The 26,645-nt window shown below is 41.8% G+C and overlaps 1 protein-coding gene across 2 annotated transcripts; it reads left to right on the top strand.

Annotated features, from left to right (window-relative positions):
- Positions 1-1,153: 1,153 nt before the first annotated feature.
- On the top strand, positions 1,154-26,496 carry LOC115168150 (6-phosphofructo-2-kinase/fructose-2,6-bisphosphatase 2). Of its 2 annotated transcripts, none has more exons than XM_029723143.1 (16): positions 1,154-1,323; positions 1,749-1,935; positions 10,078-10,203; positions 10,536-10,632; positions 12,776-12,842; positions 12,960-13,034; positions 13,152-13,208; positions 13,338-13,462; positions 19,400-19,607; positions 19,789-19,935; positions 20,043-20,147; positions 20,234-20,363; positions 22,133-22,195; positions 22,324-22,388; positions 23,070-23,270; positions 24,963-26,496. In XM_029723143.1, exons 2-16 carry the CDS (start codon positions 1,839-1,841, stop codon positions 25,014-25,016), a joined length of 1,617 nt encoding a protein of 538 aa, XP_029579003.1. In that variant the 5' UTR covers positions 1,154-1,323; positions 1,749-1,838; the 3' UTR covers positions 25,017-26,496. The 2 variants fall into 2 exon arrangements, with proteins under 2 accessions (XP_029579003.1, XP_029579000.1); XM_029723140.1 differs by having other exon boundaries at positions 1,155-1,323; positions 1,704-1,935.
- Positions 26,497-26,645: the final 149 nt, after the last annotated feature.

Raw genomic sequence — 26,645 nt, 5'->3', positions numbered from 1 at the left:
TGTGGGGGTGGAGGGGAATGAGGCAGTTGATGTACTGGCTAAACAAGCATTTAGAAGTGGGGATGTTGAGGTTGTAGTTTCAATGAGCAAGGCAGTGGCAAAAAGCCTGATATAGACAGTGATGGTGCAGAGATGACAGGAGCAGTGTAATAGAGATACTAAGAGCAGGCATTTGTTTCAAGTACAGAGGAAATACAGGGAGGACGGCAGGAAGGGACAAAGGAGTGGAGGCTCTTTTTACAAATTAAGGGTGGGACACAGCCGATTGAATAAGACTTTAATGTTATAGGAAAGCATCCAATAGGAAAGTGTGATTATTGCCAGGAAACAGAAACAGTGGAGCATGTATTGATACAGTGTGGGCAGCAGGAGAGGAAAAGAGAGGCTGAGATCTAGTATGAGGGAGAAGGGGATACAGGAAATTTGTTTAAAGAGTATATTGAGTAGAAGGTCATTAGATACATTCTCAAATATTTTCATTTTTTTAAAGAGAAACGGGGCTCCCAGGTAGGATTTAGTTTGTCCTCTGGCCCACACTCCAGTACAGTAGGTGTGGGTAATGCGCCATAATGTTGGATGCCAACCGCAGACAAACCCCACCGAAGAAGAAGATTACCAGCAAAGATGTTAATAACTAAACTAAGATGGACCACAGACTGTCGTTTCCAATGGGAACATATGAGTCATAGTGGGCAGAACAAGCAAGGAGGTTGGCAGAGCCAAGCACAAGCTAGTGAGATTCTATTGGTCCGTTCTAGCATACATCTGCATATTTCCGCTAGAGAACGTCTACTCTGTGGGGTGCGTGTGTGCAATAACTCAATTCGCATTTGCACTCCCTCTAAGCAACGCGATTTTTTATAACTTTGGCAAAGGGTAAAGTCTACAAAACTTAGTCCACTCTGTTCATAACATATTGTAGTTTTGGGAACAGAAAACTGTATTGAGATCAAATGTTTCATCGATGAGAACTTGCAGAATGTCGGTCAAAATCCATTTCCTTCCATCTCCTCCCACTGATGGCCACTGGGCCTCCTCTTACTATCAATGTCAGGCGGTTGCTTCACATTAATTTAGATTTTTTTGTCATTATTTTGTTAACTTTTTTTTAATGCTTCACATTCATACATCCGGTGAAATATCTGTCTCATTGTTCTATCTGTGTTACCGGTGAGTGCATCGTTAGTCAGTGCGCAGGTTGATTTCCTTCCCGCAGTGTCTGGGGGGAGGAGGCAAACAATTGAATACCTCGAAGCTCGAGAGTGGTTACAAAGTGACTCACCAAAGCGATACATTGTGTCTGTCGACTCACTTGTCATTTTGGTAAGTGCTTTTGTAAACTATCCGTCGTGCTGAGGATAATCTGTTTTTGTTGCATAGTATGACGTTGCAGTAAAAATCATGCTAAAGTTGTAGCTGAACCGGGTTTACGTCTTCACGTTGTTTTAGATAGAACAAGCGTGTCATATGAACGTGTGAAAATATAAACCAACCAGTCACTTTCTTCAGATGTAAAGGGGATGTAACGTTATTATGCTTAGCTAGCTAGACATATTTTTGCATTGTAACAATAGCTAGGCGTATTTATAGGCTAACTAGCTAAACTAATTGTGAAAAATATTTACTCAGCTAGCTAGGATTATTTGAAAGTAAACAATTTAAGCAATCTGGGAAGATAGACTAAACAACTATGTTATCTGCAGAATCCTCTGCAGAGATGACCCTTAACTAGTGTCCTGACCTCCCAGTCCCAGAGAGAGTCCCCAGCCAGGCTACCCTGCCGTGAAAGGACCAGTCATTGGACAGTATAGTGACAGTGTGCTGTGTCTACTAGCATCATGGCTGCCAGCCAGCAGAAAGGCACTGCAGTGCTGGGAAGTTCAGCAGAGGGAAAGAGAACGGAACTCAGGGCTAATGAAGTACTGAAGAAATGCTGTAAGTACTAGTGTCTTGTCTGCTAGCCTCATATGCTCCCGTCTATTCTGGTCCCTTTCCTCTATTAACCCAATTAGGTTAAATGTCAACCTGATCTTTGGGTGTTCATTGCAAGCTGCTACATAACCAATGTGAACTATGTTCCTCACGACAATAGGCAATTACATTGATTCAATGTAATTGCAGTGCAGAATCTAACATTTAGAAATGTAGATGAAGTAATCAGCCCTATTTATTTTTTGCCTCGCTGGCAAACTTTCCTTTCCTGTCATGCAACGTGAAACTAGGCATATTTTGTCTCCCTACCTGCATACAGCATGTGAAAGGTGCTCTGATAGTTTACTATAGGCATAGGGCCTTTCTTCACACTTCAGTTCAAACTAGATTAGATGTGATGTGTGCAGTCATCAGTGCATGCGATTTTGCGATCACTCCCAGTTAAATAAGTCTAGCATTAAAGGCACAGTACAGTCAAAACTAGATTTTCGTGTGTCATATGTATTTCCACACTATGAGGTTAGAATAATACTGTGAAATTGTGAAAATTATGATAATGCCCTTTTAGTGTAAGAGCTGTTTGAAAAGACCACCTAAAATCTCTGCCTGTTTTGGTGGGATGGAGTTTCAGCCTTCCACCTTTATTTAACTGGGCAAGTCAGTTAAGAACACATTCTTATTTTCAATGAAGGCCTAGGAACGGTGGGTTAACTGCCTTGTTCAGGGGCAGAACAACAGATTTTTACCTTGTCAGCTTGGGGATTCGTTTTTGCAACCTTCCGGTTACTAGTCCAACGCTCTAACCACCTGCCTTACATTGCACTCCACGAGGAGCCTGCATGGCAGGCTGACTACCGGTTATGTGAGGGCAGCAAGAAGCCAAGGTAAGTTGCTAGCTAGTATTAAACTTATCTTATAAAAAACAATCAATCTTAACATAATCACTAGTTAACTACACATGGTTGATATTACTAGTTTATCTAGCGTGTCCTGCGTTGCATATAATCAATGCGGTGCCTGTTAATTTCTCATCGAATCACAGCCTACTTCCCCAAACGGGTGATGATTTAGCACTGTCGTTGCACCAAACCTAACCATAAACATCAATGTCTTTATTTAAAATCAATACACAAGTATATATTTTTAAACCTGCATATTTAGTTAACATTGCCTGCTAACATGAATTTCTTATAATTAGGGAAATTGTGTCACTTCTCTTGCGTTCCGTGCAAGCAGTCAGGGATATGCGGCAGTTTGGGCCGCCTGGCTCATGGCGAACTGTGGGAAGTCCATTTATTCCTAACAAAGACTGTAATTAATTTGCCAGAATTGTACATAATGACATAACATTGAAGGTTGTGCAATGTAACAGCAATATTTAGACTTAGGGATGCCACCCGTTAGATAAAATACGGAACGGTTCCGTATTTCACTGAAAGAATAAACGTTTTGTTTTCGAAATGATAGTTTCCGGATTCGACCATATCAATGACCAAAGGCTCGCAATTCTGTGTGTTACTATGTTATAGTTAAGTCTATGATTTGATATTTGATAGAGCAGTCTGACTGAGAGATGGTAGACAGCAGTAGGCTCCTAAGCATTCATTCAAACAGCACTTTAGTGCGTTTGCCAGCAGCTCTTCGCAATGCTTCAAGCATTGAGCTGTTTATGACTTCAAGCTTATCAACTCCCGAGATTAGGCTGGTGTAACCGATGTGAAATGGCTAGCTAGTTAGCGGGGTGCGTGCTAATAGCGTTTCGAACGTCACTCGCTCTGAGACTTGGAGTAGTTGTTCCCCTTGCTCTGCAAGGGCCGCGGCTTTTGTGGAGCAATGGGTAACGATGCTTCGAGGGTGGCTGTCGATGTGTTCCTGGTTCGAGCCCAGGTAGGGGTGAGGAGAGGGACGGAAGCTATACTGTTACACTGGCAATACTAAAGTGCCTATAAGAACATCCAATAGTCAAAGGTATATGAAATACAAATGGTATAGAGAGAAATAGTCCTATAATTCCTATAATAACTACAACCTAAAACTTCTTACCTGGGAATATTGAAGACTCATGTTAAAAGGAGCCACCAGCTTTCATATGTTCTCATGTTCTGAGCAAGGAACTTAAACATTTACATTTACGTCATTTAGCAAACGCTCTTATCCAGAGCGACTTACAAATTGGTGCATTCACCTTATGATATCCAGTGGAACAACCACTTTACAAGTAATCCTTTAGAAGGATTACTTTATCCTATCCCAGGTATTCCTTACATAGGTGGGGTTTCAGGTGTCTCCGGAAGGTGGTGATTGACTACGCTGTCCTGGCGTCGTGAGGGAGCTTGTTCCACCATTGGGGTGCCAGAGCAGCGAACAGTTTTGACTGGGCTGAGCGGGAACTGTGCTTCCGCAGAGGTAGGGAGGCGAGCAGGCCAGAGGTGGATGAACGCAGTGCCCTTCTTTGGGTGTAGGGACTGATCAGAGCCTGAAGGTACGGAGGTGCCGTTCCCCTCACAGCTCCGTAGGCAAGCACCATGGTCTTGTAGCAGATGCGAGCTTCAACTGGAAGCCAGTGGAGTGTGCGGAGGAGCGGGGTGACATGAGAGAACTTGGGAAGGTTGCAAACCACACGGGCTGTGGCGATCTGGATGAGTTGTATGGGGTTTAATGGCACTGGCAGGGAGCCCAGCTAGCAGCGAGTTGCAGTAATCCAGACGGGAGATGACAAGTGCCTGGATTAGGACCTGTGCCGCTTCCTGTGTGAGGCAGGGTCGTACTCTGAGAATGTTGTAGAGCATGAACCTACAGGATCGGGTCACCGCCTTGATGTTAGCGGAGAACGACAGGGTGCTGTCCAGGGTCACGCCAAGGCTCTTAGCACTCTGGGAGGAGGACACAATGGAGTTGTCAACCTTGATGGCGAGATCATGGAACGGGCAGTCCTTCCCCAGGAGGAAGAGCAGCTCCGTCTTGCCGAGGTTCAGCTTGAGGTGGTGATCCGTCATCCACACTGATATGTCTGCCAGACATGCAGAGATGCGATTCGCCACCTGGTTATCAGAAGGGGGAAAGGAGAAGATTAATTGTGTGTTGTCTGTGTAGCAATGATAGGAGAGACCATGTGAGGATATGACAGAGCAAAGTGACTTGGTGTATAGCGAGAATAGGAGAGGGCCTAGAACTGAGCCCTGGGGGACACCAGTGGTGAGAGCACGTGGTGCGGAGATGGATTCTCGCCACGCCACCTGGTAGGAGCGACCTGTCAGGTAGGACGCAATCCAAGAGTGAGCCACGCCGGAGATGCCCAACTTGGAGAGGGTGGAGAGGAGGATCTGATGGTTCACAGTATCAAAGGCAGCAGATAGGTCTAAAAGGATGAGAGCAGAGGAGAAAAAGTTAGCTTTAGCAGTGCGGAGAGCCTCCGTGACACAGAGAAGAGCAGTCTCAGTTGAATGACCAGTCTTGAAACCTGACTGATTTGGATCAAGAAGGTCATTCTGAGAGAGATAGCAAGAGAGCTGGCCAAGGACGGCACGCTCAAGTGTTTTGGAGAGAAAAGAAAGAAGGGAAACTGGTCTGTAGTTGTTGACATCGGAGGGATCGAGTGTAGGTTTTTTGAGAAGGGGTGCAACTCTCGCTCTCTTGAAGACGAAAGGGACGTAGCCAGCGGTCAAGGATGAGTTGATGAGCGAGGTGAGGTAGGGGAGAAGGTCTCAGGAAATGGTCTGGAGAAGAGAGGAGGGGATAGGGTCAAGCGGGCAGGTTGTTGGGAGGCCGGCCGTCACAAGTCACAAGATTTCATCTGGAGAGAGAGGGGAGAAAGAGGTCAAAGCATAGGGTAGGGCAATGTGAGCAGGACCAGCGGTGTCGTTTAACTTAGCAAACGAGGATCGGATGTCGTCAACCTTCTTTTCAAAATGGTTGATGAAGTCATCCGCAGAGAGGGAGGGAGGGGGGGGGATTCAGGAGGGAGGAGAAGGTGGCAAAGAGCTTCCTAGGGTTAGAGGCAGATGCTTGGAATTTAGAGTGGTAGAAAGTGACTTTAGCAGCAGAAACAGAGGAAGAAAATGTAGAGAGGAGGGAGGGAAAAGATGCCAGGTCCGCAGGGAGGCTAGTTTTCCTCCATTTCCGCTCGGCTGCCCGGAGCCCTGTTCTGTGAGCTCGCAATGAGTTGTCAAGCCACGGAGCAGGAGGGGAGGACCGAGCCGGCCGGGAGGATAGGGGACATAGAGAGTCAAAGGATGCAGAAAGGGAGGAGAGGAGGGTTGAGGAACCAGAATCAGGAGATTGGTTGGAGAAGGATTGAGCAGAGGGAAGAGATGATAGGATGGAAGAGGAGAGAGTAGCAGGAGAGAGAGAGCGAAGGTTGCGACGGCGCAATACCATCTGAGTAGGGGCAGAGTGAGTAGTGTTGGAGGAGAGCGAGAGGGAAAAGGATACGGTAGTGGTCGGAGACTTGGAGGGGAGTTGCAGTGAGATTAGTAGAACATCATCATCTAGTAAAGATGAGGTCAAGCGTATTGCCTGCCTTGTGAGTAGGGAGGGACGGTGAGAGGGTGAGGTCAAAAGAGGAGAGGAGGGTAAAGAACGAGGCAGAGAGAAATGAGTCAAAGGTAGACGTAGGGAGGTTAACCTCTCTCGGGTATGTGGGACGATTTCGTCCCACCTACGTAACAGCTACTGAAATTCCAGTGGCGCGATTTTTGAATCGTTAGAAATACTATTACTTCAATTTCTCAAACATATGACTATTTTACAGCTATTTAAAGACAAGAATCTCGTTAATCTAACCCCACTGTCCGATTTCAAAAAGGCTTTACAACGAAAGCAAAACATTAGATTATGTCAGCAGAGTGCCCAGCCAGAAAAAATCAGACAGCCATTTTTCAAGCTAGCATATCATGTCACATAAACCCAAACCACAGCTAAATGCAGCACTAACCTTTGATGATCTTCATCAGATGACACACCTAGGACATTGTGTTATACAATACATGCATGTCTGTTCAATCAAGTTCATATTTATATCAAAAAACAGCTTTTTGCATTAGCATGTGACGTTCAGAAAAAGCATAACCCCCGCAAACTTCCGGGGAATTTACTAACAGTTTGCTAAATTACTCACGATAAACGTTCACAAAAAGCATAACAATTATTTTAAGAATTATAGATACATTACTCCTCTATGCACTCGATATGTCCGATTTTAAAATAGCTTTTCGGATGAAGCACATTTTGCAATAATCTAAGTACATAGCCCGGCATTACAGGGCTAGCTATTTAGATACCCACCCAGGTCAGCCTCCACCAAAATCACATTTCCTATAAGAAAAATGTTCTTACCTTGCTTGTTCTTCATCAGAATACACTGCCAGGACTTCTACTTCAATAACAAATGTTGGTTTGGTCCCAAATAATCCATCGTTATATCCAAACAGCGACGTTTTGTTCGTGAGTTCTAGACACTATCAGAATGCTTCTTCACGGTCCTGCGCATGGCGCATTGGCGTGTCAAAAATGTCTAAATATTCCATTACCGTACTTCGAAGCATGTCAACCGCTGTTTAAAACCAATTTTTATGCCATTCAACTCGTAGATAAGTGATAATATTCCGACCGGGAGTATGCATTGAGCCTAAACAGCCGAATAAAATTTCTCCTCAGAAGCGACTCATGCACGCGCCTCATTCAAAGGTCCTCGGAGCAGCCACTTACAAAAGGTGATAATGTGTTTCAGCCTGAGGCTCCCTCGTAAACCTTCAGTTATTTCCCGGGCTCTGAGAGCCTATCGGAGCCCTGGGAATTGTCACGTTACAGCTAAGATCCTTACTTTTCAATAAAAAGATGCAAGACGCACGACTCCTTGTCAGACAGGGTACTTCCTGCTTGAAACCTTGTCAGGTTTTTGCCTGCCATAGGAGTTCTGTTATACTCACAGACACCATTCAAACAGTTTTAGAAAATTCAGAGTGTTTTCTATCCAAACCTGAACAATAATATGCATATTCTAGCTTCTGAGTTGGTGTAGGAGGCAGTTAAAAATGGGAACATATTTTTTCCAAAATTCTCAATACTGCCCCCTAGCCCAGACAGGTTAAAGTCACCCAGAACTGTGAGGGGTGAGCCATCCTCAGGAAAGGAACTTATCAAGGCATCAAGCTCATTGATGAACTCTCCAATGGAACCTGGAGGGCGATAAATGATAAGGATGTTAAGCTTGAATGGGCTAGTGACTGTGACAGCATGGAATTCAAAGGAGGAGATAGACAGATGGGTCAGGGGAGAAAGAGAGAATGTCCACTTGGGAGAGATGAGGATTCCAGTGCCACCACCCCGCTGACCAGATGCTCTCGGGGTATGCGAGAACACGTGGTCAGACGAGGACAGAGCAGTAGGAGTAGCAGTGTTTTCTGTGGTAATCCATGTTTCCGTCAGCGCCAAGAAGTCGAGGGACTGGAGGGTAGCATAGACTGAGATGAACTCTGCCTTGTTGGCCACAGACCGGCAGTTCCAGAGGCTGCCGGAGACCTGGAACTCCACGTGGGTCGTGCGCGCTGGGACAAACCACGTTAGAGTGGCAGCGGCCACGCGGTGTGAAGCGTTTGTGTGGCCTGTGCAGAGAGGAGAGAACAGGGATAGACAGACACATAGTTGACAGGCTACAGGAGAGGCTACGCTAATGCAAAGGAGATTGGAATGAAAATTAACTAAACAGCTGGGGAAGCGAGAGAGCAGGGCCTCCCTCACTAACCATTCACTGAAACACTCAAATATAACTTTTCCAACTTCCACTTTAGAAATTATAATTGATGTAAACTACAGTGGTTCAATGTTTCCAGGAATAGGCTCAATCTTAGTTTATTCAGCTAGATAACTTGGTACAGTATTCTTCTGTGAAACCCACCCAGTGCACCGTATCCTATGACGCCGTAGCTAACTAGCATGCTAGCATCCAATAACACACGGTTAGCACCAATACTTGGTTACAACAAACTTAAACATTCGCTTTTTTACATGGCACATATTGCACTTTTACTTTCTTCTCCAACACTTAGTTTTTGCATTATTTAAACCAAATTGAACATGTTTCATTATTTATTTGAGGCTAAATTGATTTTATTGATGTATTATATTAAGGTAAAAGAAAAGTGTTCATTCAGTATTGTTGTAATTGTCATTATTACAAATACATCTGGGGAAAAAAGCGTCCGATTAATCGGTATCGGCTTTTTTTGGCCCTCCAAAAATCGGTATCGCCGTTGAAAAATCATAATCGGTCGACCTCTAATGGTGACATCACCATGTGGAAAACGTGTTAAATACCAATAAGAAAGAGTTCCAAACTCTCTGCCAATAACAGCTAATGTTCAAGTGTTCACACTCAGATCACACAGACAGTCCTAGTAAAATTCATGCTTGAGAAATCGCCCTTTTTCTACGACGCTATTTTTGTTTATTTTTGACAATCACAGTAAGGTACTTAATTGTTACCAAGAAATTGTTGGATTTTGAGATAAAAGTAGCTGCATTGGACCTTTAACTAGCTGTCCAGTCCACTCTGAGGAATCTGTAATCAGGAACTGGAGATGGTTCCAAGATATCCCAAACACACTCATATCTCAAACTCACATTCACACACACAAATCTTTTGCGGGTGGCTGCTTGGTAACCACTGCATTTTTAAGCCACAGGGCTGGTTTAAGGAATGTGTAGCATGTAAATGTAATGCCTGGGCTTGTTAAGCATAGCAAGGGTTTGTGTGCAAAGGTCTGAGGATGGGTGTTGTTTTGAATCTTCTATCTGCCGTAACAGACTAAAGAAGAGAGAGCGACAATAACAGTAACCTTCTTCAGAACACCAGACTTCATTTTTACATTTCTGGGCATGGACTTAACAGTGTCTGTGGACAATCAGTAGCTAAGCAGCTGCTGTTTGAAAAACATTAACCACTACCAGTGAGAAGATCTGGATGAAAAAATTAACCCCGAAGGAATAATTGAAAATAGATCAACTCTCTAAACATATTGGCCTTTTTTTGAAACAATTATAAAATATAATGGAGTTACTGTGTCATGGTAAAATACTTAGCCTACGTTCTATTGACATTTCAAAGTAAGTTGTTTGGTTGTGATTGCTGTTTCTCTGTGTGAACAGCATGGGCCTCTTACATGACCAACTCCCCCACTGTGATTGTGATGATTGGTCTTCCTGCCAGAGGGAAAACCTACATGTCCAAGAAGCTGACCCGCTACCTCAACTGGATAGGAGTGCCAACCAAGGGTTAGTATAGAGGCCTCACTGTATGTACTATACTGTATTTTCATTAAAACAATTACAGACCCACACTACCGAGAGATAAACATTGAAGCCACACTTTCCTCATTATTCATGTTATTGTATTCACTCTATACGATGTGTAAATTAATTCCTTTGTGCAGACTAGCAATCATAGGGATCTTTTTGTGTTGATATATTTACAATATAGTGAATTATGTAATTGAACTGAGATGCTGCAGAACCCATGACTTCCCTCCACAGTTCAGTAAAATGTCACATGACATTCTACTGATTCACAAGAACATGTGCATTTCATCACCTGTATTGTGTTGCAGTATTCAACCTGGGGGTCTACAGGCGAGAGGCTGTGAAAGCCTACAAGTCCTATGACTTCTTCAGACACGACAACGAGGAGGCCATGGAAATCAGGAAGTGAGTGCTCTGCCTCCCTTCATAGTATTTTTGGACCTGTAGCAGAAGAATGAGGTTGTTTTGATGAGTTATACAGTATTACAGTAACCCTTTTATTTCTAGACTATGCCCTCCATGTTTTCCCAAGCAGGTGTTATCTGTATTGAAAACCTTACTGAGGTTTATAAGGCCTCCTACTGGATTTAGACAATTCATGTAATTTGTTTTTTAGTGAGCAACTCAATTGTAGTGAGTTACCTGGCCACCCGCCATTTTCCTTTTTCTCGGTTTAATGCTAGCTGCTAGACCAACAGGTACAGTGGGGCAAAAAAGTATTTGGTCAGCCACCAATTGTGCAAGCTCTCCCACTTAAAAAGATGAGAGGCCTGTAATTTTCATCATAGGTACATGTCACCTATGACAGACAAAATGAGAAGAAAAAAAATCCAGAAAATCACATTGTAGGATTTTTAATGAATTTATTTGCAAATTATGGTGGAAAATAAGTATTTGGTCAATAACAAAAGTTTCTCAATACTTTGTTATACCCTTTGTTGGCAATGACACAGGTCAAACGTTTTCTGTAAGTCTTCACAAGGTTTTCACACACTGTTGCTGGTATTTTGGCCCATTCCTCCATGCAGATCTCCTCTAGAGCAGTGATGTTTTGGGGCTGTCGCTGGGCAACACGGACTTTCAACTCCCTCCAAAGATTTTCTATGGGGTTGAGATCTGGAGACTGGCTAGGCCACTCCAGGACCTTGAAATGCTTCTTACGAAGCCACTCCTTCATTGCCCGGGCGGTGTGTTTGGGATCATTGTCATGCTGAAAGACCCAGCCACGTTTCATCTTCAATTGCTTTGCTGATGGAAGGAGGTTTTCACTCAAAATCTCACGATACATGGCCCCATTCATTCTTTCCTTTACACGGATCAGTCGTCCTGGTCCCTTTGCAGAAAAACAGCCCCAAAGCATGATGTTTCTACCCCCATGCTTCACAGTAGGTATGGTGTTCTTTGGATGCAACTCAGCATTCTTTGTCCTCCAAACACGACGAGTTGAGTTTTTACCAAAAAGTTCTATTTTGGTTTCATCTGACCATATGACATTCTCAAAATCCTCTTCTGGATCATCCAAATGCTCTCTAGCAAACTTCAGACGGGCCTGGACATGTACTGGCTTAAGCAGGGGGACACGTCTGGCACTGCAGGATTTGAGTCCCTGGCGGCGTAGTGTGTTACTGATGGTAGGCTTTGTTACTTTGGTCCCAGCTCTCTGCAGGTCATTCACTAGGTCCCCCCGTGTGGTTCTGGGACATTTGCTCACCGTTCTTGTGATTATTTTGACCCCACGGGGTGAGATCTTGCGTGGAGCCCCAGATCGAGGGAGATTATCAGTGGTCTTGTATGTCTTCCATTTCCTAATAATTCCTCCCACAGTTGATTTCTTCAAACCAAGCTGCTTACCTATTGCAGATTCAGTCTTCCCAGCCTGGTGCAGGTCTACAATTTTGTTTCTGGTGTCCTTTGACAGCTCTTTGGTCTTGGCCATAGTGGAGTTTGGAGTGTGACTGTTTGAGGTTGTGGACAGGTGTCTTTTATACTGATAACAAGTTCAAACAGGTGCCATTAATACAGGTAACGAGTGGAGGACAGAGGAGCCTCTTAAAGAAGAAGTTACAGGTCTGTGAGAGCCAGAAATCTTGCTTGTTTGTAGGTGACCAAATACTTATTTTCCACCATAATTTGCAAATAAATTCATTAAAAATCCTACAATGTGATTTTCTGGATTTGTTTCTCATTTTGTCTGTCATAGTTGACGTGTACCTATGATGAAAATTACAGGCCTCTTTCATCTTTTTAAGTGGGAGAACTTGCACAATTGGTGGCTGACTAAATACTTTTTTGCCCCACTGTATAATACTTATAAGCATTATATAAACCCTATAATCTATTATTATAAGGCTTGTAATATATTGTGTATTTCTAGGCTATAATTCTTCAACAGATTGAACATAAATATTACTAAGACATAATGGGGTTGTCATACATGGTCTTACAATGCATTATAGCAACATAATGCATTATGTCTGTCAGATTTAAGTGATGTGTTACTGATTTTTCATTTCAATTGTTATTGATGTGGTTCACTGTGTCCCTACAGGCAGTGTGCTCTGGTGGCTCTGCAGGATGTCAAAGCTTATCTGACTGAAGAGGGGGGCCAGATCGCTGTGAGTATCTACTCTCTGCTCTCTCTGCTGTTTGGAGTAATTGGAGACAAAATAGTGATATCAAACTGGAAAGATGAGCTTAATTTTAGATATCAGTGAGATGTGATTGTCTTTCAGGTCTTTGATGCCACAAACACCACCCGAGAGAGAAGAGAATTACTCCTTAGTTTTGCAAAGGAACATGCTTACAAGGTCAGTGTTATTATTTGTTTCTATACCTAACAATGGTTAGGTTTAGAAACTATTCTCAATTATTGGTGTCAAAATGGTTTGGTAAAGTGTGTCTTCAAAGATTGGTCTCTTTCGCAGGTGTTTTTTGTGGAGTCATTGTGTGATGACCCTGATGTCATTGCTGCTAATATTATGGTAAATTAACTTACATGTTTAAAAATGTAACTACATTATGAGTTTTACTTCTCATTAAAACATTCTATGGTTATCTTCTTAAGGATTTCCACACTTTAAGTCTTGTGCACCTCCCTCTCTCCTCCCCAGGATGTGAAGGTGTCCAGCCCAGACTACCCAGAAAGAGACAGAGAAAGTGTGATGGAGGACTTCCTGAAGAGAATAGAATGTTATAAAGTCATGTACCAACCATTAGACCCAGATGAACACGACAAGTAAGACGTTCTCTATTTTAAATGGTTAATGCTGCATTATGTACATTTTTGTATTTGTTTTCATGTTCAAAAGCTCTGAGTCGCTAGTGCTCATCCAATGTGCTTCAACAGTAGTAATATTGCGCCTCCAGCCTGCCTGAAAACCACTGTATTCAATTTCCCTGTCGGGTCTGATTTACCTGCCAGATTTAGTGATGCGCATAGTGAAAGACGAGTTTCCGGAGGCGGTGCCAGCTCAGACTGAGATTTGAATGGATATGAATGGGACATCGATATTCACACTTCACTAGCGGCGATAGCTTACAGATATGACAGGTGCAGGTAGCACACAACCTGTCCAAGCAGCTCCCCGATCTAACCCAAAGAAACAGGGAAATTATTTTCTTGCTAGATATAAAGTGATATGTTGTGTTTGCTATTTAGTTGTAAATATTTATTAAAGTGTTATAGCTACTATGAGTTACTTGTTTTGATTGTTGTTTTCTAACCGCAGCAGCTAGCTACCTAGTGTAGCTAGCTTGTTAGCAAACTGACTGCGCCATTGCATTGGTTTGTTTCATTTTAATATATAATGTTGCTTAGCTATTTAGTTGTAACTAGTTAAAACCATATGTGTCCTTGACTGTGTTATATTTCTGATGTCTGTGATCTGAAAGCCATGCATCTGATTTAGGTGTGTGTGTGTGTGTGTGTGTGTGTGTGTGTGTGTATATTATATATGTATTTTTAATAGAATATCTACATAGGCGTACAGAGGCCCATTATCAGCAACCATCACTCCTGTGTTCCAATGGCACGTTGTGTTAGCTAATCCAAGTTTATCATTTTAAAAGGCTAATTGATCATTAGAAACCCCTTTTGCAATTATGTTAGCACAGCTGAAAACTGTTGTGCTGATTTAAAGAAGCAATAAAACTGGCCTTCTTTAGACTGGTTGAGTATCTGGAGCATCAGCATTTGTGGGTTTGATTACAGGCTCAATATTGATGCAAGAAACCACTATATAAAATGCATCATTATTCCCACACCATTATTACAGAGAATAAAACAAATTATGCTACCCTCTGCCTATTGGCTACTTAGCTTATTCAAGCCGGTCTCAAAATACAACACTGCCCCTTTAAGGCAAAAAAAAGTTCTATGTGCACAGGTCAGTACATGTAGCTCTCGCTTTGATCTCAAAACAAGCGCATCTAATCATGACTGCTGATGCTGTAAAAACAGTCCAGTTCAAAGTGAACGGCACAGATCCGTATATGGCAATGGTCTATTTGCATATAGGCCTACTGCAGCTCTGATTTGGTTATGGTGCACTGGTCTGTGTAGAGTATGTGCCTGAGTAGTGCTTGTCAATGCAATAAAATCCTACTCCGATGCATTCTGCCTACAATAAAATCTCTTGTATAGTTAGTTTTGCATAGTTAGTTTTGTTTTGGTATGTTGCATTGAAATTGGCTAATATTGTGTTGATTCGATCACAATTCCCACAGTAAAGGGAAACGTTGATAGTGTTAACTAATGGGCAAAACTCTAGAAAGTTGAGTGAAGTTCAATCTGGTGCTTCTCTGTGCATTCTGATATTTCTTCTGCGCGGCAGTCCCGGGGAGCTGTGCGCCCGCATGCAGTTTAGAGTTAACATTGGTCGCGATAACTCAATTCAGTGAGAATAAGCCCTTAGTCTAGTGCTGTAGGTTGGTTGTCTTTGAATGCAGCAGGTAATCATTCTTAAGGTCATTACTTAATGTATGGAGTTTATATACCAACTCTGGTGTCAATTTGACTGATGGTTAGAAATATTGTCAAAGAAAATCAGCGTTAGTGTATTGGTATATTGCGGTCATCTTTGAATTCTGGTACTTTATATTGTTGAAATGTGTTTCTGTAAATGATTTAATCTCAGTTGGTACACTCCACATTAGTTTTTTAAAATACTTCAATACACTCTCACAGCTGTAATATGCAGACTGCGCAAGCAGCAGAACCTCCGTTTTCAAATATTCATGAATAAAATATCCAGTTTTCACTAGTTCAGACCACATAATAGGGCAACAATATGTGATTATACAGATATACTAATCACGATATTTCACATTGTTCATCTGCATAATTTAAACCTAACATTCATTTGCATGAGATAAAGTTCACTTGATCAGTAGATATGTTCTAGTATCCTATGGTGCCAAGGACATCTATTGTGCCACCAACTTGTCTGGTACAGCCATCAGGGTTAAAGGGATTTTATATTCACACAGCTTCTAAGGGCATATTCATAAGGTTTAAATACCAAATTTCATGGCCCCATGTCCATCGGTTCAGTTCTTCTAGCCCTGGAGTGATATGGTGCCATCTAGTGCTGTAGCGTGGCCAACATTGAATGCAGCAATTAATCATTCTCAAATTCATTGGAGGCTAATTAATTGAGTCTATACAGTGTACCAAAACTGGAGTGAATCTGATTTATAGTTCATGACAAGGAGATTTAAAAAATAAATAAATAAAATCATTAGCATATGTGCTAACGTACACCTGTAGGTACAGTGCGGCCATATATGAATGCAGCAACAATTTCTTCGCAAAACCATTAAAGATTTATGTAATGAGTCTAAATACAAAATCTGGAGAAAATCTGACATATTTCATCAGGAGCATATGATTTTGAGCGTTAACGTTACATATGGAAATAATTAGTTTCCTTTTTTTTTTTTTTTTAGATATATCAAATTTAGTGTGGATCGTCTTAGGGACGTCAAAGATAGTGTTGATACATTTTAAGTTGATAGGCCACTGTAGAGTGGATTTACAGCGGTTTAAATGGACATATAAAATCTGATTGGTCAAAAGATGGTTGAGTTGACATCTCAGCTTTTCTCAAACTTGTTGTCCATGAGAAGATTTTTTTGTGATTTATTTTAAGCATTAGTGTTACATAGTCAAAAAAGTGAATTGTTAATAGTTTCCTTATTTTTTTAAAGATCTCAATGCCAAACTTGCCATGGTTCATCATTGTAATGTCTTTCATGATCCTATCTAAGTTGAAAGGCCATTGTGGGGTAGATTTACATAGGAATTAAATAGGCACGTAAAATGTCCCTATTGTGAGACTTGGTGGCTCCCAGGAAGTATGAAAACGTACAGTACCAGTCAAAAGAATGCCAAGAGTGTGCAAAGCTGTCATCAAGGCAAAGGGTGGCTACTTTGAAGAATCTCAAATATAAAATACATTTTGATTTGTTTAACCTCTTACATCTAGATGTTCCACTAGCGGAACACCGCTCCAATATCCAATGATAGGGCATGGCGCGAATTACAAACTCCTCAAAAATCCCAAAACTTCAATTTTTCAAACATATGACTATTTTACACCATTTTAAAGACAAGACTCTCCTTTATCTAACCACATTGTCCGATTTCAAAAAGGCTTTACAACGAAAGCAAAACATTAGATTATGTCAGGAGAGTACCCAGCCAGAAATTATCACACACCCATTTTTCAAGCTAGCATATAATGTCACAAAAACCAAAACCACAGCTAAATGCAGCACTAACCTTTGATCTTCATCAGATGACACTCCTAGTACATTATGTTATACAATACATGCATGTTTTGTTCAATCAAGTTCATATTTATATAAAAAAAAAGCTTTTTACATTAGCATGTGACGTTCAGAACTAGCATACCCACCGAACACTTCCGGTGAATTTACTAAATTACTCACGATAAACGTTCACAAAAAACATTATTTTAAGAATTATAGATACAGAACTCCTTTATGCAATCGCTATGTCAGATTTTAAAATATCTTTTCGGTGAAAGCACATTTTGCAATATTCTGAGTAGATAGCCAGGCCATCATGGCTAGCTATTTTGACACCCACCAAGTTTGGCACTCACCAAACTCAATTTACTATAAGAAAAATTGGATTACCTTTGCTGTTCTTCGTCAGAATGCACTCCCAGGACTTGTACTTTACATCCAATGTTGTTTTGGTTCCAAATAATCCATAGTTATATCCAAATAGCGCCGTTTTGTTCTTGCGTTCAAGACACTATCCGAAGGGTGACGCGCCGGCGCGTATCGTGACAAAAAAATTCAAAATATTCCATTACCGTACTTCGAAACATGTCAAACGCTGTTTAAAATCAATTTTTATGAGATTTTTCTCGTAAAATAGCAAAAATATTCCGACCAGGAGACGTTGTTTTTGTTCAAAGACTGAAAATGTAAAATGGACTCTTCATGTGCACGCGCGCACCCGTTTCATTGTTCTCAGATCGACCACTATCCAAATGCGCTACTGTTTTTCGCCCAGGGACTGCAGAGTCATCATTCCCCGTTCTGGAGCTTTCTGAGAGCCTATGGGAGCCTTAGAAAATGTCACGTTACAGCAGAGATCCTCTGTTTTCGATAAAGAGGCTATAGAAGGCCAATAAATGGTCAGAGAGGGCACTTCCTGTATAGAATCTTCTCAGGTTTTGGCCTGCCATATGAGTTCTGTTATAATCACAGACACCATTCAAACAGTTTTAGAAACTTTAGGGTGTTTTCTATCCAAATCAAACTTATATGCATATTCTAGTTTCTGGGCAGGAGTAATAACCAGATTAAATCAGGTACGTTTTTTTATCCGGCCGTGAAAATACTGCCCCCTATCCTAAACAGGTAAAAAATGTTTGGTTACTACATGATTCCATATGTGTTATTTCATAGTTTTGATGTCTTCACTATTATTCTACAGTGTAGAAAATAGTCAAAATAAAGAAAAACCCTTGAATGAGTAGGTGTGTCCGAACTTTTGACTGGTGCTGTACATAGTACTCAGAAGTCTTTACCAAGTTAGCTATCTTCAGATAGCGATCTAATCTTTTACCAGGCAGAGACATTCATGTTAGCTATAACATTATTACAATGTACCCATAGCTGCAGGAAGTAGGGGTGTTGAGGGTGCTGCAGCACCCCGTGATAAATCACCCCCCAAAAATAATTCATATGTTAAAAAAGTGATTTTTGGGAAAATGTGGTTTTTCCACCAAATTAGTGCACTAGGCCTTTATGACTCATATGAGCTGAGAAAAATACTTGTCAACAGAGCAGGGAGAAATCGAACTATACTCTTGAGAGGATGTCATTCTAACGACGACCGATGAGAGCGGGGTTTCTGTGGAATTGTGTTCAACTCTTGACCTTTTTTTCATTCTTGCCAGAGGGGTCTCCAAAAACACCAGTACATACAAAGTTCCACAATGTAGCTTTAATTGATACCATTCGTATTTACAAACCTTTATCAAGAGTTCCATAGTTTGTCCAGTAGTTGGAGACAACACACAAGATTGACAAAGGTATTTTTTCAGATTATAGCCTGCTTTGTCACCATGTTGACTCTCATCATAACATCATTGGTCTGATTTCCAATTCTAAATCTCCTGACAGAAAACCGCTTCTGGTTCGTTGATCATTATTCCTAATTCACCATAGTATTATTAGATGTAGAACCTCATATGATAAGCCTTATAAAACAACACACTGATTTTACACTGTTTATCTTCAAGAAATGTACAAAGTACAATCTTATTTCAAGCCTGAGCCTCCAAGTCATATCAGTACATATCTGGACATTGTCCCAGTTAGAGAAGAGCTTTCCCTCTTACTGGCCCAGCTAGGGCCTTGCGAAAGACTTTGTTTTCAACAGTTCGGGCCATTTAATACATACAGAAAGCAGGTGCTGAATAGCTATTAAAAGTATTATTTTATTATTAAAAGTTCTTGTCAATTTCTTTGATTTCTCAGAACTATTGTATTGAGAATTAATTTAGCTAATGACTAGATCTTCATGATGATCATTATTAGTGTCTTTAGCAATCAGTCTGTATAGGATCGAGACGCTATCAGGTCACTGATAAATTCCATCTTGACCTCCATTCTAACCTCTGACCCCTAGGGACCTGTCCTTCATCCAGGTCATCAACGTGGGCCGGAGCTTCCTGGTAAACAAGGTGCAGGACTACATCCAGAGCAAGATCGTGTACTACCTGATGAACATCCACGTGCACTCTCACTCTATCTACCTGTGTCGGCACGGAGAGAGCGACCACAACGTGGAGGGACGCATCGGGGGCGATGCAATGCTGTCTGTTCAAGGGAAAAAGGTATACCTCGACTTCTCCTTTAGTATACCATTACAAGTACAGAAACTATTGCGCCACTTCATGCTATGTTGCTCTGTGTTCTATATATAATAATCTTGCACACACAATCACTGTATGACATCATCTTTCTTACATTCTGTATACAAATAAACCTACTATGCCTATTCTAATCCTTTCTCAGTTTGCTGGAGCGCTGAAGGGTTTTGTGGAGCAGCATGGTCTGCCAGACCTCAAGGTGTGGACCAGCCAGCTGGGACGGACTATTCAGACTGCTGAAGAGCTCGGGGTGCCCTACGAGCAGTGGAAGATACTCAACGAGATCGATGCCGTCAGTACCACAGCACCACGGTTCAATTGTGACCCACAGACGAAACATGGTAGGGGTTAAATTTAATAATGATTGTCTATAAAAAAAAACGTATTTATGTTTCTCAGGGTGTGTGTGAGGAGATGACCTATGAGATGATTGAGGAAACCTTCCCTGCAGAGTTTGCCTTAAGAGATCAGGACAAGTACCACTACCGCTACCCAGGAGGAGAGGTACAGTTACTCCTTATCTCTCTACAGAGATCTGTCCCATTCATCTGAAGCACTGAGCTCAGTTTGTCCCTCTCCTCTCTCCGTAGTCCTACCAGGACCTGGTGCAGAGGTTAGAGCCGGTCATCATGGAGCTGGAAAGACAGGGCAACGTGCTGGTCATCTGTCACCAGGCTGTCATGCGCTGCCTGCTCGCTTACTTCCTGGATAAGAGTGCTGGTACAAACACACAAACTCACTTAGTGCCTTCGGAAAGTATTCAGCCCCTTGACTTTTTCCACATTTTGTTACGTTACAGCCTTCTTCTAAAATTGGTTAAAATAAGAACTTTTCCTCAGCAATCTATACACAATACCCCATAATAATGTTGCTAATTTATTACAAATAAAAAACAGAAATATTCAGACTCTTTGCTATGAGACCCGAAATTGAGCTCAGGTGCATCCTGTTTCCATTGATCATCCTTGATATTTCTACAACTTAATTTGAGTCCACCTGTGGTAAATTCAATTGATTGGACATGATTCGGAAAGGCACACACCTGTCTATTTAAGGTCCCACAGTTGACAGTGGGAAAGGCCTTTGTCAGGGAGGTGACCAAGAACCTGATGGTCACTCGGATAGAGCTCTAGAGTTCCTCTGTGGAGATGGGAGAACCTTCCAGAAGGACAACCATCTCTGCAGCACTCCACCAATCTGCCTTTATGGTAGAGTGGCCAGAGGGAAGCCACTCCTCAGTAAAAGGTACATGACAGCCCGCTTGGAGTTTGCCAAAAGGCACCAAATGACTCTCAGACCATGAGAAACAAGATTCTCTGGTCTGATGAAACCAAGATTTAACTTTTTGGCCTGAATACCAAGCGTCACGTCTGGAGGACACCTGGCACATGGTGGTGGCAGCATCATGCTGTGGGGACTGCGAGACTAGTCAGGATCGAGAGAAAGATGAATGGAGCAAAGTACAGAGAGATCCTTGATGAAAACCTGCTCCAGAGCGCTCAGGACCTCAGACTGGGGCGAAGGTTCACATTCCAACAGGACAACGACCCTAAGCACACAGCCAAGACAACACAGGAGTGGCTTCAGAACAAGTCTCTGAATGTTCTTGAGTGGCCCAGCCAGAGTCCGGACTTGAAACCAATCGAACATCTCTGGAGAGACCTGAAAACAGCTGTACAACGATACTCCCCATCCAACCTGACAGAGCTTGAGAGGATCTGCAGAGAAGAATAGGAGAAACTCCCCAAATACTGGTGTGTCAGGCTTGTAGTGTCATACCCAAGAAGACTCAAGGATGTAATCACTGCCAAAGGTGCTTCAACAAAGTAAAGTACTGAGTAAAGGGTCTGAATACTTATGTAAATGTGATATTTCTTTCTAAAAATGTCTAAAAACCTGTTTTTGCTTTGTCGTTATGGGGCATAGTGTGTAGATTGATGAGGGAATAAAACAATTTAATACATTTTAGAATAAGGCTGTAACATAACAAATTGTGGAAAAAGTCACACAGCACCTTGTTAGGAAACTCAATTACTTTAGCCAGGATACAAGCATACCAACACACACATCTTGACTTCTGTTTGAGTGGAAAAGTTTTCCTTTGCTCATGTTCATCCTGGATGAAGGACAGAAATAGATGTTGAGGTTAAAAAGAATGTCACATGGCCCTCTTAAAGGTCTGCCAATTCAGTTGCGAAAGTGTTTTGTGCCTTAAGGGGCATTTTAAAGGCTAGTAAAGCCACCCACACTGTGACTGTGCAGTGGGCACCTCTAACTGTCACTGCCAGATGTCAGGAAAGAGAAGTAATGAAATCTATTGAGTAATTATGTCAGCTAATCTAAATATAATCCCTAAAAATATATGTATGTATTGCTAACTCTATCACGTGTCATTAACTATAAGAGATTGAGTCCTTTTGAGATGCCACATTGATCTCACATGCAATGTTCTAAATAAAGTAATTGTGTCTTTGTTTCTGTTGACACAGATGACCTGCCCTACTTGAAGTGTCCCCTCCACACAGTTCTAAAGCTCACCCCCATGGCTTATGGTAGGATATCTCATCCAAGACTACCCTGTGTCAGTCTGACACATCTTTCTCTCTCATTCCTCTCTCTCAGGTTAACATTGACTGTTATTTTTTCTCTCTCTGTTTAAAAAAAAAAAAATCTCGGCCAGGTTGTAAAGTGGACATGTTTGACCTCAAAGTGGAGGCTGTGAACACTCACCGGGACAGGCCATTAGTGAGTTGTTCTCCTTGACAAATCTCTGTTCAATCTACTGTGCGTTCTACTTCATTTCATTGGTTCGTATACTGTATCCCTCTTTTAACAGGTGTGGCCCGTTCTGACCACTGATCCAACAACTTTCTCTCAAGAGTCAGTTGGATGATTAACTACAATAAATAGTCGAGTAATAACAAACTGGCTGATCTGGGAAGTTGTAGTTTGAAGAGTTCTAGATAGTAGTGAGACAATCCTCAGAATATGCAGTTATATACAAAATAGTATGAGAAATTGCACCAAAAACAAGACCAGAGTACAGTTTCCACCCTCAACCATACAAAGGGCCTATTTTATGTCATTTCTTCTAATTTGGAGATCTGCTCTGCTTATACAGTATAGTATGTCGTTCTGGAATGAACAAGCCACACTGTCTCAGTGCTGTCCTCGGTACAGTGTGTTTACCAGATGTTCCATGTGGTGTGGGCGTCACACTCATAAACATGACCAGTGGCCACACTGCCTTTTACTGAGCGTAGCCCTGCTAACATGTCTGGGAAAGGAACCGCAACACCTCTTCAATATTCTGTTGTTTGTTTCAGCTGTAATGTTTTCACAAGATGTGTAGCATGCAAGACACGCGCACACACACAGTGAAACTTTATTTCTCTCTGATTCTGATGCTCCATCCTCTCTAACCAGGATAAAGTTTGTAATGACGTCGTTCCCACCACATTCCTCCGGAGGAACAGTTTCACTCCCCTGTCCAGTCACGACCAGGTGAAGCGTCCGCGCCTCTACAGCGCTGGCAACCCACCTCAATCTCGACGGCCCCTGGCCCCCTTTATACCCAGCATGCAGTCCTTCGAGGACCCTGAGGGAGCAGAGTTGACACAAAGCCAAGTTAGTTGTCTTTCTGCATGAATGATGTCTCTCTTCACGTGTTTTTATGATGTTACTTATGTCCTTAAACTACAGTAAACTTATTTTTAAAAACTAGGGATGCACGATATATCGATGAGCATATCGGAATCGGACGATATTAGTTAAAAATGCCAACATTGGCATCAGCCTGATGTCTAGTTTAACGCCGATGTGCAAAACCGATGTCAAAGCTGACGTGCATACGTATATAACGTAGGTAGATGACGTAATGACGCCACGAAAAATACAGCGCTACACAGAACAAAAGCAGAGAAATACTAAGCCAACAACTAAACAAGTTCAGCAGTGATTTGAAAGAGTAAGAACATTTTCAGAGAGACAACTCAAAGGCGAAATCCATTAACACCAAGATAATGGAATTCATTATGCTACTTGCTATGGGCGTCACGACCGACATTTGGACCAGCGATGTCAGCTCTTTGAGCATGCTGAGTCTGACAGCACAGTGGGTCGACGAGGATTTTGTACTGAGGAAAGCAGTATTGCTCAAGAATGTGCTGGTTCTCATACCGCTGGTACCATTTCAATGGCATTTGAGATCATGTTTGAAACTTGGAAACATGAACACACTCCTAGCACCATTCGAACAACTGACTAGAGAAATAAGCCAATCAACTGTGTCTGCAACAAACGTGATACCCTCTGTCATGGCAGTGAAATGCCTACTGAACAAAACAGCTGACACAGACCATGGGGTTAAAACTTACAAAAGTATTCGAGACTGTGAACAAGCAATTCAGTGGTATGCTATCGGAGCCTCTTTACTGTGTTGCCATCATGCTCGATGCTAGGTACAAGGACCGCTACTTCGATGCAGACAATAAACAGGGTTTATTTGAAATGTTACATACACAGCTGGACAAGATGGAAACGGACACAGTGACAGTGCGCACCGAGGAAGAGAGGCCACGGACAGACAGAACTGAAACACTGCTTGACATGTATGATGAAATCCTGGTTGAGAATGAAACGACTGAACAAATGAACAACGAAAGAGCACAGCAAGTTAGTGAAAGAAACGTTTTGATTATGTTTTACTGGTAATGGGAACATACGTAAATGCCAACAAAATAACTTTTTGGTCAATGTGGTGTGTGTGTGTGTGTGTGTGTGTGTGTGTGTGTGTGTGTGTGTGTGTGTGTGTGTGTGTGTGTGTGTGTGTGTGTGTGTGTGTGTGTGTGTGTGTGTGTGTGTGTGTGTGTGTGTGTATAACCTTTTATTTCACTAGGCAAGTCAGTTAAGAACAAATTCTTATTTACAATGACTGGACTCCCAATCCGGCCGGATGTGATACGGCCTGGATTCGAACCAGTGACTTAGACCACTGCGTCCGTGTGTGTGTGTTAACTATATAACTGTACTAGAATGCTTAAAAGGACGCAACATTTTTTAAATATTGGTTATCGGTATCAGTGTCTTTTTTTTTTTTTGGCAAGGAAAATATTGGATATCGGTATCGGCCAAAAATGTAATATCGGTGCATCCCTAAAAAAACAGCATGTTGTGTCTTGTGATTGACCTTACCCTCCTCTTTCTGAGCTCAAGTGTAGCAGAGACCAGTCAAAACAAACTGTATGATGACGCCACCCGGCCTTGGCACAGCTTAGCATGTGAGATAACACTGTCTCTCCCTCCTTCTGCCTCCTAAAGGAGTCTCTCAATTGCTTCAGCCCAGGGGACTCAGAAGATGCTGTTTGCAGTTGAAGAGGACAGAGACGGGGGTTTCCACTCCCCAACATCCTCTCTGCCATCAGATCTGGGTTCAAATACTATTTTAAATGTTTGTATATACCTTGAATGTTTGCTTTAGCCTGCCAGGAGTGCCAGATGGGCAGTGTTTGCACTTTGGGGCTTTTCTATTGATTCAATTTCAACATGCAAGCACAGCTAAAGTATTTCACATGATTTCAAATAGTATTTGAACACAGGTGCCCTCTGTCTGTACATACTGTAGTCCCTCCACTCCAGGAGGGACCATCACCTTACGCTCAGGCCTGCTACATACCATGCCAGCCTTACCATTTTGATTGTCAAGCAGTGGTTCAAGCACACCACCTCAGCCACAAATGGTCAAAGCGTGTGGTTGTTGTAGTGGCCAGAATTTGTTCTACAGCTGTTTAGTTTCTGTTGACTTCTGTTAGTTAGATATTGTGGTTGTGTGAGGGTGAAGAGCGAGATGATTTGAGAAAAACATGGCCTTGCTTGCACACACACTTATCAACATTCAAAGTTGAATTTACTCTAAACAGAACTTTGGGATGTTAAATAGAGGATATCTTTGAGGATATTTGTCTTAGTAGATTTTAGAGTCATTAAGTTATTTGTCTATTGCAATTTTATTTTACACAAGTCCCTTATGGAAGGGGTTGCCACATGGTAACACTGAACATTTTATAAAAAACAAAGCACTTACTACACTGTCTTATCCTTTGTCTATAATGTACAATTACTTAAGCTCTTATGAATAATAAATGTACCTCTTAAATTGGATAGTTGAATATCATAGTTTTTGAACAGCCTTGTGACCAGCTTTGTTTTTCCTCAGTTAGGCTGAAAGACCACCATATAGGATTTAACATTTCAGCTCAGGGATTCATGTTATTAGTTAGTCACATGTTACTGTCACAGGTTACATTTCTGTGTGTGTGTGTATAGTTGATGTTTTACTCTGCAATTCGGTTACATATTTATCGTCATGTTATGAAATACCAATTTATTTGCATTATAGATGCATCCATTACACGTCTTCAGCTAAAATGGCAACTACTACTGTAGTTCCAGTTAATGCCAGGAAAAAAGGACATTGTGTTTTTACTTTTCCTAATGTTATCTGCATGATTTTGCATTCTGAAAAAGCACAGCATAAGGAAAGATACTGAAGGTACTTTAATACTTAAACTTCACTGATCTTGCCCACCCATGTGTATCTTATTGTTAATTACTGCCATAGTTAAATATGTTAAATGTAATGCTGCTCTAAAGTGCCTCTGTGACTGTGTTTAGTAGCATTACTTTTGTGGCTCTTGCAAGGCTATGCTATTATATAAATAGGCAGAAGACAGTAGCCTGTAAGACTACAGTATACTGATCTGTATACTAGCACTATGCTGTAAAATGTTTTAAATCACTGGAATATTAATCTTATGAGTGTAAACAATTCAATAAATGAATGTATCTGTCAGAATGTCTTGCTCATGGCAGTTAGACTTGACTCTGTCCTCTGGTACACAGTGTAGGCGTTGTCAGATTTAGTGAGCTCATTGGGTGGTATCTTCCTATTTTGATGTTTCCAGCAATTCTTCCTGTCTTATCTAAAGCCAGGGCAAACCTGTG

Source organism: Salmo trutta, chromosome 30 (assembly GCF_901001165.1).
Source record: "Salmo trutta chromosome 30, fSalTru1.1, whole genome shotgun sequence".
Lineage (NCBI taxonomy): Eukaryota > Metazoa > Chordata > Actinopteri > Salmoniformes > Salmonidae > Salmo > Salmo trutta.
Note: the sequence above shows the minus strand (reverse complement) of the source record. Positions and strands in the feature narration are given on the sequence as shown.